The 14,813-nt window shown below is 30.9% G+C and overlaps 1 protein-coding gene across 4 annotated transcripts in view; it reads left to right on the forward strand.

The window, feature by feature from the left end:
• Positions 1-14,813, forward strand: part of LOC103313170 (uncharacterized) — a 39,937-nt gene that overhangs the window by 23,801 nt on the left and 1,323 nt on the right. For 2 of the 4 annotated variants that reach the window (XM_015978349.2, XM_008195724.3), the window contains 7 exons: positions 1,708-3,709; positions 3,759-3,904; positions 7,450-8,518; positions 11,577-11,630; positions 11,781-11,954; positions 12,008-12,140; positions 14,647-14,787. In XM_015978349.2, the coding sequence (XP_015833835.1) occupies positions 1,708-3,709; positions 3,759-3,904; positions 7,450-8,518; positions 11,577-11,630; positions 11,781-11,954; positions 12,008-12,140; positions 14,647-14,787 (3,719 nt within the window). The remainder of the gene's footprint in view (positions 1-1,707; positions 3,710-3,758; positions 3,905-7,449; positions 8,519-11,576; positions 11,631-11,780; positions 11,955-12,007; positions 12,141-14,646; positions 14,788-14,813) is intronic. The other 2 variants (XM_015978351.2, XM_015978350.2) reach the window with 2 other exon arrangements.

A 14,813-nucleotide genomic window follows, 5' to 3' on the forward strand; every position in this document is an offset into this window, starting at 1 on the left:
TTGAAACCTATTATACATAAGTATAGGGAATACTAATACAGATCGATGCAGAATTAAATTCTCTACGATTTAAGGAAATAAAACTTGAGGCATTTCGTTGAGTTATAGGTGCTTAAAGTTCTGAAAACTTAACTTTATACATAAAAATATAGCTTTAAAATAAGCAAGTTGATAGCGACTTCCGGTATAACAGGAGGTATTACCTTCGTGAAAATATTTTCATCGAGCAGGACCTAAGTGATTATGGTTGTATACAAATTTTCAGATGGCTATTATTATTAGAACCACCATTACTTCTAATGTAGGGTTTAAACGGAACAGCCTGTATAGCATGCCATAATAAGTACTACTGATAAAGTGTTACATTGCAAAGTTGTTTTTCTAAATGAAATACCCTATTTTTTGCATTGTTATCTTTGAATTAATGAATTTTTATTATGTAAAAATTATTAAAACTGATTTTTTTTTTGAAGTTTTATTGACTGATTTTGTTTAATTTTTGAAGTACTAATTTGATTTTCTTGTCGGAAACGTATTCTTTTTTAAATAAATTAAATTTAATACATTTAAACCTTCATCTAAACAAAGAAAAGTAAACAAATTCAATTGATTCAGGTGAAAGAAGAGAATATGAGGTTTGGTGCTTTCTTTTTAAGTCTCTTTATACGTTGAATAGCTTACTATTTTTAAATGGTGCATCTTGTGTTGTATTTTTAAATTGTGTTTAAAGTTTTGCACTAATAACAAAAAAGATATTTAATATCAAATATTAAAAAAAAACAAACTTTTACAGTTGTTTTAGAAGTCGAAAAGTGAAATTTTCAGTGATTAATTAGACCATTATTCGCTATTTTTCTAACTTTCGAGAAGCAAAGACCAAAAACCAAAAACTTATTAATTTCTTTACGTTTTTAATTGCAGTGCAATGAAAACTAGGTATTACAGTTTTAACATGATTCTTTTCATTTTTGAGTCGTAAAAACCTTATTTCTCTACTATTATTCGTATTTTTTGTAGATTTTTTTGTAATTTTTGCTAAAAATTAGTAAATATTGTAAAATATGCTCAAAAATGCAACGAAATACAGAGTTTTTTCTATAATTTATGTAATGCAAGGGGTAACTGCATTATACACGTACATAGTATACAGGTTGCCTCGCGTGTAAGTGCAAATATTTTAACCATAATTTAAGTATTAAAAATAAATCCATATTTTTTATTTTTATGTTTTTTTTACACTAGAGCTACATTTTACAAAATAATTACAAAGAAAAAATTGAATGGGCTCTCAAATTCTAAAACACCAAAGCCAAATAATCTATGCTTCAAAGTTATTGTTAATTGATTATTTAATGTCAAATTTTATTTTATTTTAAGTTGGATAAGGATTTTTAAAAATAAAAAAATATAATCTGTATTTTTGGGGTAACTTTTGGAGACTAATAATTTCACAAAAAATTGTTTTTAGAAAAAGATACACGTCAATTTATTTTTCTTTGCAAGACATCCTTACCTTTATTTCGTAAGAAATAAATGTTATTTAAAGGTTGTGACATTTTTGTCGACGATATAAAACAACAACACTCATCTTGCTGGAAATTTAATCAACTTTAATTTGGTGCTGACTTCTAATTCTGTTTCTAACCATGTGTTATCAACTTATCATTCTACAAGCCCTTCTAACCGCTTGATTTTACCCTATTGTAGTTTCCGCTTAATGCAACTTTGTTGGACAACCAGCGAATCACGTCCAGCCATGTCCCAGATCGACCTAATGCTGGGCGACCTCCTCCAAGTCTACAAAAACACGAACTTAACCAAACTTGAGCCACCCATTTCAATGAACGATTTCGACAAGCGTTGGGAGTCGTTTAAACCGAACAGCATCGTCAAGACTGACAACCAAATTACGGACAATGCTGATCTGGACTTGGACGATTCCCAAATCGTCACTTCAAAACCCCTATCACCCAGCTTAAACAACTTGCACGGTTCCCTCGACAACTTACTCACTTCGAACGTGCAAATGGAATCATGGCTAGAAAACGTCGCCACTCGAACCGGCGACATGTCATACGTTCGGGGCCTTTCGGACGCCATCAAGGACCTGGACAACGCTATAGCGCTGGAAAACAGCACTAGTTCCGAATCGAGTCCGAAAATCCAGTTCAGACTTGGCCCCTTCGGGGACAAGCCCCAAATAGCCGAATCACCCCACGAGAGTTTGAACGATAGTGTCCAAAGGCCCAGCAGTGGTAGCGAGACCGAGGAGGAAAACTGGAAGAAGAAAATCGAACGGGGGGCTTATTCGGAAAAAGTGCGTCAGAAATCGCGTTCGGTCGCCGATTTGATGGTCTTGACGCACATCGACCAATCAGAGTCCGAGTCCGAAACACCTTTGCCTAGTTTAGACTATCGAACGAATTATAGAAATGTTCGATACGCGCCTAAGCAAAATCTAGAGAGTTGTGGTTTGATGTTCGGTAGTGAAGGTAATCTCCTAAGTGTGCAAGAAACGTTCCAGGAAGAATTGAAGAAATTGCAAGAGGAACGAAGAGATAGTCTGCTTTTTGTACCTGAAAACAGTAGTCAAAATAGTGATAGTGTCTCGTGTATAGCGGGGAGTTCGAGCGGTTTTTTTCTGCAAGAGTTGAGCGAGATCAAGCCTGCGAATCAAGTGTTCAATGTGTTCAATGTTACCATAGATAAGTACAGTCCGGTGCGCTTGAATCTGGACGAACTTATCAATTTCAAAGAGGACCAGTTCGAGGTCCCAAAACTGGCCGATATTATCAAAAGCAATAGTGAACTTGTCGACCATTTGAAGAATTCCGATTTTGGAAGCGAGGTCATGTACGATTCGGGCGTTGAAGGCGATAAAGTTGAGTCAACTGAATCACTCAGAAATATCATTTTTGAACCCGAACATATCACGGCAAAGCCACACGATGGCGCTGTTTATCAAGTGCAGAAGCTGGTCGATCTGATCCAAGATAACGATGAGTTAATGGACTATATTATCGCACGGTACGAGACCGAAAGTGTCGGTCGGATGACCGACAGTTTAGACAGTCTTGAGACGCCTTCCAATGAACTAATCGCGAAAAATGATTGTATTAACACAACCAAAGAGTTTCTAAGCCGGGAGATCAACAGCCACAGCGATATAGAAGAGCCAAAGGTGGCGTTCGACCTAAGTGACAGTCAAGATGAAGCAATGCCTAACAGTTTAACTCACTCAACACCGTTTGGGAAAAAACACGAGTTAACTTCCCGTGACACGTTCTCTAGCTTGAATCTGTTCCAAGACGAGAAAATCAACGATTCTTCAAATCTCTACTCGTTAGAAACGTGGGATAATTTCCTTGGAAAAGCACTTGACAGTCAGAGTGAATCCCAAGACGAAATGTTTGATAGTTTTTCGTCTGAGCCGCAAAGTTTGTTGTTTATCGCAAACGAGTCGGAGCAAGGCGATAAAAACGCGACGTTTGTGAAGGAGAAGGCTGTTGATGTTGATGATATTAATGTGGAGTTGGAGACGGATGTGAATGGTGGAGGTTGGTTCCTTCATCCACAGTCTGGGGATGTTTCTGGGGAGATGGTGGTGCCCACGAATGCGGGTGGTGATAGTTATGTTGGGTTTAATGTGGATGATGAAATCATGGCGGCGATTAGGACCGAGCTTTTGAATAAGTTGCCGCAGGCTCAGGTGAGTTGTTGGGTGGGTTTTGTTGGGTTTTTTGTGATTTGGGTTGTAGGGTGGTTCCAATGGGGTTGTTCAGGATGAGGAGGAGTGGGATTCGGTGGAGAGGAATGAGGTGTTTTTGAGGTATAATGTTTACAATACGCCGTTATCGCCAATTCCGGAGGAAAGTCTGCTTGAGGATAATTCTTATACACCAAGGTAAAAAAAATGAGTAGACATTATTTTAAGACAGGTTTAGTTTTTTACTGTTTTGTTTTTATGTTCTTGATTTTTATCTTTGATACAAACGGACTTTGAAAAACCTTCTTGGTTGCATTTTACTTACATAGATTTCTACAAAAAAATCAAAAGAAAAGAAGAATACTGGTAGATACTGGGTGATTACGAAAATACAAACACATTTTTCTTCGTTCTTATATCAGTATAATCTAATCTGTATAATTGTTACCATTAATTTCCTGATATGGATTTTATAAATTTTTAATGATCTAAAATTATGCATCGCTTGGTCGGGGAATAATTCATGTTGCATTGCCAAAGTCATATTTTGAAAATGCACTTTTCTTAGATAAACAGACTGTTTAATTATTTAAAAAATATATGATTATGATAAAAATTGCATCAGTCTTTGGTGAGAATTTTATTACTTGGATTTTTGGACTGGCAACGTTACGGCTGCATTTTTTTATGGTATGGTATGGTTTATGGTATGTTACAAAGACCTGATTTTGGTGTAAAAGATTAATCTTACTGGCAAATTTTGAAACCAAAGGGCAAGGTATTTAAAAAAAAAACAAAAAAATTAAAGGCTTAACTAGTAACTGTTGGTTTACAATTTTTTACAGTCAGACAATTTTTTTACGGAAAAATGAAGAAAATCGCTATATGAGATGACACGTGAAAAAATAATCTTTGTATTGTGAAGATATTTTGAGAAAATTCATTAGGGCCTTAACTTGTGATTGTGGGATCATCATTTTTTACAATCAAAAGCATTTTTTCTAGGCTTAATTTTCAGCAAAAATCAGGAAAATCGTTGCACGGGATGATACTTGGAAAAAATTAAGAGGTCGTATAACAAGTGATTGTTGGTTTTTCGGTTTACCTTTTGATAATATCAAAATCCTTTTTAATAAGCTCTGTTTCTTGCTTTGTTTTTTGTAAAAATTCGATATATCTCTACACGAGATGACACTTGAAAAAAAAGTTTGTACTGTGAAAAAAGTTTTTTTACTAAGTTTTGTTTTTAGAAAAATTAAGAAAATTGCTGCTAAAGGAATAACATTAGAAAAATAAAATAAAATTGTGCAGAGATTTTGAGAAAACAAAAAATGTATTAATGCCCTGAGGAATGATTGTTGCTTTACTTTTTATCTTTTAATCCTTGTATTGCGAAGATATTTTTAGAAAACAAAAAAATTATTAATGTAATTATTATTAAATTATTAAAAAAAATTTATTAAATTATTTAAAAATTATTTTAAAAAGTTTTAATAAGCTTTCTTTTCTGCAAAACTTACGAAAATCTTTATAGGGGATCAGTCTTGAGAAAATTAATAGTTGTATTGTCGAGGTCTGTCGAGATATTAAAAAATATATATTAAGGCCCTAATTATTAGTTGTTACGTTGTTGCTTTACTTTCTTTTTACAGTCATTCCTTTTGATTGGCTTTGTTTTCTGCAAAAATCAGGAAAAACGCTGCACGGAATGTCACTTTCAATAAATTAAGTACAAAAAAATCACATTATATTATAATGTAGAAAAATGACAGTGAGCAATAGAAGTGTCTATATACTTTACTTGTGATATGCATTTTAACTTTTTTTGATAAATTCGAATTGGTGAAGAGAATTAAAAAAATATTACATTTTAGAAAAAAAAAGAATTATGATGAATATTCCGACTTCTGAATATTATGAATGAACATAAAAAAAATCACTAGGAGTTTTATTCACTTTATAAATAATTTTATAGTATGTTTTTACAGGAGACTTTTGTAATTAAATAATTTTGCAAGTAACTAAACAAGAAACATTAACAAAAAAGTTTTTGTTGTGTTATATTCTCAAAAATTCGAATTAGTAGGAAAAATCCTTTGTCAGTTTTGAAATCAGCATCCAACACTTACTCAACAACAGCAAACAAATCTAGTAAATGACTAGAAAAGCCATGTGCATTTTTTTTTAATAAATGCTAATATGGGTTACCTATATCTCGAAAACTAGAGTTGATAGAAAAAATCTGTTTGCAGTTTTAAAATCAGCGTTCAACAATGATTCAACAACAGGAAAAAATCTAAAGCAATAAATAAGTAAATGAGTAAATGTTTTGTTCTTTTGTTTAAGAAATGCTATCTTGAGTTACCTATATCTCAAAAACTTGAGCTGTTAGAAAAAACTTGTTTGCAATTTTGAAATCAACAACAGGAAAAAATCTAAAGCGATAAATAAGTAAATGAGTAAATGTGTTCTTTTTTTATAAGAAATGCTATCTAGAGTTACCTATATTTCAAAAACTTGAGCTGATAGAAAAAATTTGTTTGCAATTTTGAAATCAGTAGCCAACAAATTACTTAGACTTAAAAAATCTGAGCCGTCAGGTATACTGTAAACTGGTGTAAATTTCTAAATAAAAGAAAAATTTGTACTGTAACAGAATCGTACTAGGCTGCACTAGTATTGAAAAGTGACAGAAGTGGCAATAGAATTCTTTCAAGACGTGGATTTATTAAAAATAAAGCAAACAGTTTGAAGTAGGTCTATAATACAGCCATTCCACGGTGATTGCCAACTTTCCAATAAATTTTTATTGAATTATTTTTATGAAATTTTTGTTAATATCGTTTCAAAATATAATTTTTAATGAACAAACAGTTGCGTTTTTTTAAAAGACTAGTTTGGAAGGAAGTTCGTTCAAAGAAAATAGTAATTAATAATGCTAAAGATTTCTGTGCGTGTGCAAAATCAAGAGTTTTCAAATTGGAAGTTACGTTTCTGGGTAGTGGGTAAGCCTATCAAGTTCTGGGTAAGCCTATCACAGAAATATAATCCAAAAAGTATTTTTCTAAAACTTACGAAAAAATATTAATTGTTAAACGTAGTACTTTAAATTCAATTGCTCAAAAACGGTGTTTTCTTTTTGCTAATTGTTAGTTGTTTCTTATTTTTGTTAAAATTTTCATGTTACAATGAAATTGTATTCCCTCCGTAATCTCATTATTTTTCATTTTTCATAAAAAAAAATCATTTACAATCTTTCTATTATGTATAAATAGATCTTGCTCCTGTAATAACATATTTTTGTTTTTTGAAAGTATTCACAGATTTTTTTTTACTTATTTTGTACTCAATTTTTACTAGGCTCATTAATGTCCCGTCCCTAGTCAATTATATTTATGATTTTGGTAAAATTGACATGTATTAAATTAAATTGTTAATCATGCACACATGTGATTGTTTAAATTAATATTACCATTTTAGCTATTACTTCTTTTTTAAGAGGATAAGTCACTTTGAAAATAAAAGTTATGTCCCGTCCGTAATCAGGGAATGGTGGCTGTTTTATTACCAAAAAAAGGGATTTTCAAATCTAAAAAAATTGTACTTAAATTAAATCGTATTTTTTTTCGATATGAAATACAGGTAAGCTGGTACGTGCTTGTAATTTGGACACACCGGTTGCCATTTTAATGATCCAATATTTTTTAGTAACTGCGTATTTTATTTATGTTATATTTTTTCAGGCAACAGGAAAGCGATGACGAAGACAGCGATTGGTCGGACCAATGCGAACGCGAAGTTTTACCACACGAGCTGGAAAGTCACTCAGCCCAAACTCTCGAAAGTCCAGTTCATCCCGAACGTCTCCACAGACACACACCCAGCCAGGATTCCTGTTGTTCAAACGACACTCTCTTCAACTTGGAAGAGCTCACATGTGGCGTTAATGACTCAGAAAGGGACAATAATTCCCCAACCCCTCGAATCTCCGAATGTGAATCACAAACCGGCGAGGAACAACAGGTAGCAAACAACGCGATGATTCATGACATAAACAATGACTCAAACATTGGAGCCTTAAATGACAAAACTACAACAACGGAGAAAGATAGTGATAATTCGGCAAGTGGGTGCAGAACAAGTGAGACAGTGAAAGAAAGTGTTGAGATGAAACAAACGATTGAGTTTCTGGCACGTGAAAGAGAACACGATTGTTCCAAAACCAGCGAAGAATCCAATTCGGAATCGACAACTGATCATCTTTTACCGTTTGTTACTAAGCAGGTGGCACCACTGCCATCGCCTGAGGACAACCCCTGGAAACAATTACCGGCGTCTTTGTTGAGTTACGATAAGGTAATGTTGTTACCATCGCCTGAAGCCGTTGAAAAAAACAACACGGAAGAAAATCTCTACGTTAACGTTCCGCAAAATAATTGCGAATCGAGCGAATTCGAAAATGTGGAGAATTTGGATGATTATTACAACGAGGCTGATTATGTGAATATAGTGAATTTAGAAAATAGCAAAAACTCGGCTGAATTTATCAACAATAAACAAATTAACGTCGTGATTGAAGATGCAAGTGAGCGGAGTAGTCCCGACTATGTTAATAATGATCTGATTATTAATGATGATGATGATAATGAACATGATATTTTTGGGGTTTTAACCGATATTAGGTTTAGTGGACCAAGTGATAGTCAAATGATGTCGACATCATTTAGCGAAAGTAATGATTTAAATGATGAGCAAGATTGGGATAGTGGTTCGGATACGAGGTCTAGTTCAAGTGGAGAGTTTATCTGGAAGGTGAGTAAAACATTGGTTTAATTTTAATTGTTTTGTGTAAATAACTGAAAATTTATAACTTGTACATAGTGGTGGTTTATGGTAATGTGTTGTGCCGTAAAGAGGCCCAATATTTTAATTTTCTTGATATTATTTTAAACAATTGTCCACGTTTTGTGATGGTTATTAGGTTATCAAGGTGAAAGGAATAAATAAATTCCCAATTTTTTTTAGCTTGTTATTCAAAAAGTAACCCAAGTCAAAAATTATGTGTGTTAAAACATTATAACGTAATGTTTTGTATAAAATCAGTTTTGTTTTTCTGCAAATACTTACACTTTTGGTGAGATATTATGCAAGACAACACTTTTTGATGAAAGTTTAGAACTGTAACTTATGCATATCCTTATTATGATTTTAAACTGAATTTAGAGCTAAACTACATTGGATCATTCTAATTTCAAGAAAAAGTAATGCGGAACCTTAAAAATGTATTGTTTACATTGAATAAAACAGAAAAATAAATATAGCATTCTGGGGCTTGTTTAACAAATAAACCTTTACATTTTTCACTTTTCAGATTCTGCAAAGTGAAAAGTTTTTCTGTTCTACGAATATAATTTTAAAACTATTCAATTTTATTTACTCTTCAGTTTAGTGTAAAATACTTTGCACAAAAAAATTGCATACATCGGGACTTTTTTTGTGTTTTGCCACATAGAAGTTTTTTCTATATACAAGGTGAGTTTGCTAAAAGTTTATCGTGCTATGTAAATAGCACAGTATTCAACATTTGATATCTGATATTTTATTTTTTCTATGCATTTGATTTTTTATGATATTTTTTACAATAAAAATAAATTAATTTAAATATTGCAGTTAATAAAGTAAAAAATATTTAAATGTTAGTAATAAAAAATTTAATATTTGTAAAGTCATTCAAAACATTTGTGCACAAATTAAATAAAAGAATGTTATTGCCCCCAAAATAAGGTTAGTTTGAATTTTTAATTTTTATTTAATTAATTTATTTTGATTATATGGATATAATTGTAGAAAAATTCTGAAAAAAAAATCGCTTGCATTGAGAAATTTAATATCAAACGTTAATTTCTATGTGATTATTAGTTTTTGAGATATGTAAGGATGAGATATACTTTATTCTACAGCAGAGCCATCTTGTATAAAATAACGAAACCTTTTAATTAAAAATTTGTCAGTATGGTAAAGTTGTAAAACAGATTCTGTGATTTATTATTTCACCTCATTTTTGTATGTCTTTACAAGTAAAAAAAAAGATGAATTTTAATTAAAAAAAATAGACGAGTCGTGACACCTGCTTTTTTTTTTTCTTTCTGAACATTTTTCATAGTGAAGTTTTTTGGAAAGAAAGATAGACAAAAATAAGTTCACTCATTAATGAAATGTTTATTTAACAAGTGCTAGTGTTAGTGTTACAGTTACAATTTTGCAAATACTTTCACTGAATATCTTTCTTTAGATAAATTTTCATTCAGTTTTTCTGTTATAACAAGTGTTATTGTTATTATGTTATTGCGACAATTTCGTTCGTTATTTTTTTTTATTACATTAAAATTTCGTTAATACGTTCAATGAATTTTTTTTTTTAGATAAATTTGCAATTTTTATTTTTTTTTATTAATTTATTTTGATTATTGGGATGGAATTATAGAAAAATTCCGGAAAAATGGCTTGCATAGAGAAAATGTAAAGCATTTAATAGCAAACGCTGATTTCTGTGCGATTATTAGTTTTTGAGATAAATTACAGTAAAAATGAACTTTTGACGGAGCCACCTTGTATATATTTTATTCAAAACCTTTTAATTCAAAATTTATAATTGGAACAAGTTTTTTTGTGTTATTTCGAAAATTTTGTTCGTCTTATTTTTTTATTAGTTAAAATTTTGTTAATACGTTCATTGAATTTCTTTCTTTAGACAAATTTTTAGTCAGTTTTTCTATTATAACAAGTATTATATTATTGCGATAATTTCGTTCGTCTTATTTTTTATTTTTTTATTACAATTAAAATTTTGTTAATACGTTCATTGAATTTCTATTTTTAGACAAATCTGCAAAGTAAGTTTTGCTGTTGTGATGAAGAATAGATAAATGTGCTTTAAATTTAGGACAGAAAACTAATGAAAAAATCAGGACATCATACAATGTGCAAAATTTCAAATATGTGGTATTTTTTCAAAATTTTGTAACAAAATAACAATATTTTTTTTTAATTATTAGAAATAAACTTGAATATGAATTTTCTTCTTGTTCCTATTGCTTTATCTAGAGCTTTATCATGACTAAAGTCGTTCACTTAAATGAATAATTTGTTGAATCATAGTTTTCATTACGCTTTATAAGACGTTCGCAGTCTGAAATTGGACATTTCCCGTTTCAAAAATAAGAATTGGTGAAATGGTGAAAATTTTTACTTTACAGTTTTTAGTAGTTAACTATAAAATAATTTTTTTCAATGTGAGGAAGTGAGAAGAAAAAGTTTGTTAAAGAAATAAATAAGTCCCTGATGCTGCAAATTTGAAGCAAAGATACGTTTTTTCTAGAATGTTGCTAATTGGTGCGAAATTATCAATTTCCTATTTTTTTCCATGAAAAACTGTGGTACCTGGGCCCTCAAGTAAATATAAAAGAAAAATCTTATTGACAAATTTTGGTGCAGAAAAACATTACTTATCTTCTTTTAAATGAACCAGAATAAACACAAATCAGATTAATTTCATCCAATTGCATTACTGCATATTTAATTAAGCTTCATTTCCGCATTTTTATTTACTTATTCAATGTTGCAGAACCGGAACCGGTATTTTAAATTAAACTGAGTTATGAAACTCCGGCTTTTCAACGTAAAAAAAAACATAAGAACCTCGCCAAACTGTGAATACACCAAACACCGCTTTTTATGTTTGTTTTGTTATTTGTATGTTTTTTCGTGGTAACTAACACACTAAATTTTTGTTTTGTTTCGTTGTGTGTTTTAAAGTATTCATTTCTTTTACCCTATTGTATATAGTGTTCTGTATGTACGTTTGATGTAGGAGGGTGAGCACGAAGAGTCTCTCAAGGCCTTACGCGCTGCCCCACAAGATGTGGTGAGTACTTCTTCTCACAAGTAGTTTCCTTGCATTTTTTCCATCTTAACACCTCCCTCTTGTGCCCCTTTGATGTTAGTTTTTAGTATAATCATTACCATACATTTCAATTATTTGTGACCAACATTTTATAAATTAATATCTAAATAGTTGGAAGATATTCACCCCATGGAAGGCATACAAGAAGAAACTTCAAGTGAGAGTAGCGGGAGTGATGATGATGGTGAAAGTCCCGAATTCGTCCCATCAGCTTGGGACAAGTATGCAATACCTGCCAAATCTGCACTGAGATCTCCAGAGAAAACACTCGAAAAGACTGATAAAGTAGGATAACGAGGTGGTGTTTTAAAAACATTTCTTCATGTTAGTTGTTTCAGAAAAAAGCAAAAGGTGTGTGGTTTAAAAAACAAAAATATCATTGTGTTTATGAATATCCGAGAGAACCCGAAAGTCCAGTACTCCACAGTTTTGATTTGTGGAAGCCACAGCCCGATTATAGTTCCTTTGACGGTAAGATTATTTTTTGTTGCTGTTTCCTTCATTGCATGATGCGAGTGCCATTATATTTTACGCCAGTCATTATGAAACAAGTCTAGTAATAAGCAAATGAACATTACTTTCCCAGTCGCAAAATAAAAAAATTATAATTTGTAATACATTTTTTTATTTGATTATAGTAATAATAATAATATAATTTATTTCCAACAGACTTATCAGTCTATAACAATACAATATATTTTACAACAACCGAATTGCGAATTATAAAAGGATTTATTTTGGTGAGTTTTCAGAATGATTTTTTCACAATTTTTTCAGTAGTCCGATATTTTATTAGCGGGAAAAACTCACACATATAATTGTTTGGTAAATTAGTAAGAAAGAAACCGCGACTTTTTTTTGGTTCTATTCTATATTTATTTTAATTAGGGGGATATTTTTTTATTTATAAAACATATCTGTTTGGGTCCAAGACACTTGTGCCCTGTTTTAAAAATTGATTATCTCAGCAATAACTATTATTGAAAAATAAATAAAAAATAAAAGTATAAAGCGTTTAATTTCACTTTATTGTGCCGCCGAAAATGATGATCCTTTCTTAAAAACGACAATACTCACCATAGAAAAGCTAAAATAGCCTTGCAATGGCCGAAAACGGTGATTCAATGATTTTTTTAATTTAGTAATTTTTTTGAAATCAGTTGATTTTGCTATATTTTGGCACCGAAAACAAAAATTTGAATATCAGTTTGGCTAAAAACACTTGATTTCGGACGATTCCTTGTTTAAAAACAACAAAAGTTGCAGTAAAAATTGTTTTATGTCGGCTGAAAATACTTGATTTCGGTCTATTTCTTGCTTAAAAACAACAAAATTTACAGAAAAAAAAACAAAAAATGCTTTATCCTGTCTTAAAACGACGGTTTAAGCATAACATTTTTTCGCTGTCGAAAACATAAAATCTTCTCATTCTAGCATCGAGAATAAAGATTTAAGCACCGCTTTAGCCTTTTGTTGAAACAAGTTGATGTTTCTTGTTCAAAAATGTTCAAACTCTTTGTTGAAAACTTGAGATTTTCAAACATTTGTTTCAAACAAATGGTAGATTGTTTAATTTTTTTTGACACTAGTCTTGCAAAATATGAGATGCTAATGTTGAAATCATTGAGCTGAAATACAAAATCCTCGGCCAAGAAAGAAATTACTATTTTTTTAAATAGACCCAAAAGGTTTTTTACTTAAAAGGAATGTTCATTCCTTTTTTCGTTTCTTAGTAGAAATTTTTTCTTTGTCCTTGTTACAAAAATATTTAAAAACAGATTTTTTAATCCACAGTTGTCTTTCTGACTACTCAAAAACATAATATCTACTTGAAATATTTCATAGCTTGAAAAAAATAACAATAAAAAAACACAATAATTCATTTGAATTGCAATACTTGAAGGCTTCTTAATTTTTTTATTTGACTTTTTGCTCTTTTCTAGTTAGATATTTTATTAGTGAGAGCTCAATTGTTTTCGAATTTGTGAAAAAAACATGAATTTGAAGTTTATCCTTTAATTGACAACATTCAAAGAGTAAGATTTTTTCTTGATGGTGTGACATCATTCTGAGACATTCAATTTGTTGTGTATTCTGTTGGTTTTTATTTCTTCTGGAGGGGTACAATTTTTTATTTGTATCAAAATGTAATCAACGCATAAATAAGACATGTAAAAGAAAACATTAGTATTTTTGTTTGTTTCAACACTAAAGTGAATTTGAAAACATTTTTTTTCTAGTAACTTCCTTGAAGGGTACTATTTTGCATTATCGCAATTAGAAAAAAAACTGTGATAATAATTCTACTTGTTAGACAAAAATTTGTTTTTTTGTGCCTCATGCAATTGAAATTATCACCAATTAGAAGTTTGGTCAAAAAAAAGAAATCATTATTTTGTTAAAAGTAAAACCACAAGATTTTTTTTAGTTACGAACACTTAATATCTTATTAATAACAAAGTTTAATGTTCGTTTTGTTGCCTTTTTCGTTAACATCTTCTTCTGATACGCTTTTGCTACCCTTGTAAGAAAAAATTCTAATAAAAACAGATTTTTAGAACCAGGATTCTTTGAATAAAAAATTCCTTTTAGAATATCTCTAGATTTTTTTTGAAGGCCTATTATTAAAAAAATAGAATAATAAGCGCACACCACATTTCTCAAATAAATTTTGCAATAATTGAACATTTTGTAATTTTCGATATGGCAGTTTGACACTTACAATGGTGAACATTTTTTTTAATATATTCTTTCTTTTTTCTGGATATTCTTATTTTTACACTGTTTTTTTTATAAAATTTATGAATGCTTAATTTATTTTTAATATATCATTAGTCGTATGTCCAAATTTATTTTGCACACCTTTTTTACTGGGACAAATTACTGTTTTTGATTTTCTCAAACGACTAGATCATCCAGTTTGGATCACATAAATGTAAAACCATTTCATTCCATCTATAACTCTTACATCTTGTAGACTGGGAACTAGACGGCACTGACCCTTGCCTCCCTGCCGATAACCAAGACGATTGCGATTTTACCCAAAATTACTTTCAAGCCAAACCTAATCGAAACCTAAATTTGTACCAACTGAGTAGCATAACAGACTTTAATTCAAGTAAGCGCCACTTTCCCTTCCCCACA

Source organism: Tribolium castaneum, chromosome 1 (genome assembly GCF_031307605.1).
Source record: "Tribolium castaneum strain GA2 chromosome 1, icTriCast1.1, whole genome shotgun sequence".
Classification (NCBI taxonomy): Eukaryota; Metazoa; Arthropoda; class Insecta; order Coleoptera; family Tenebrionidae; genus Tribolium; species Tribolium castaneum.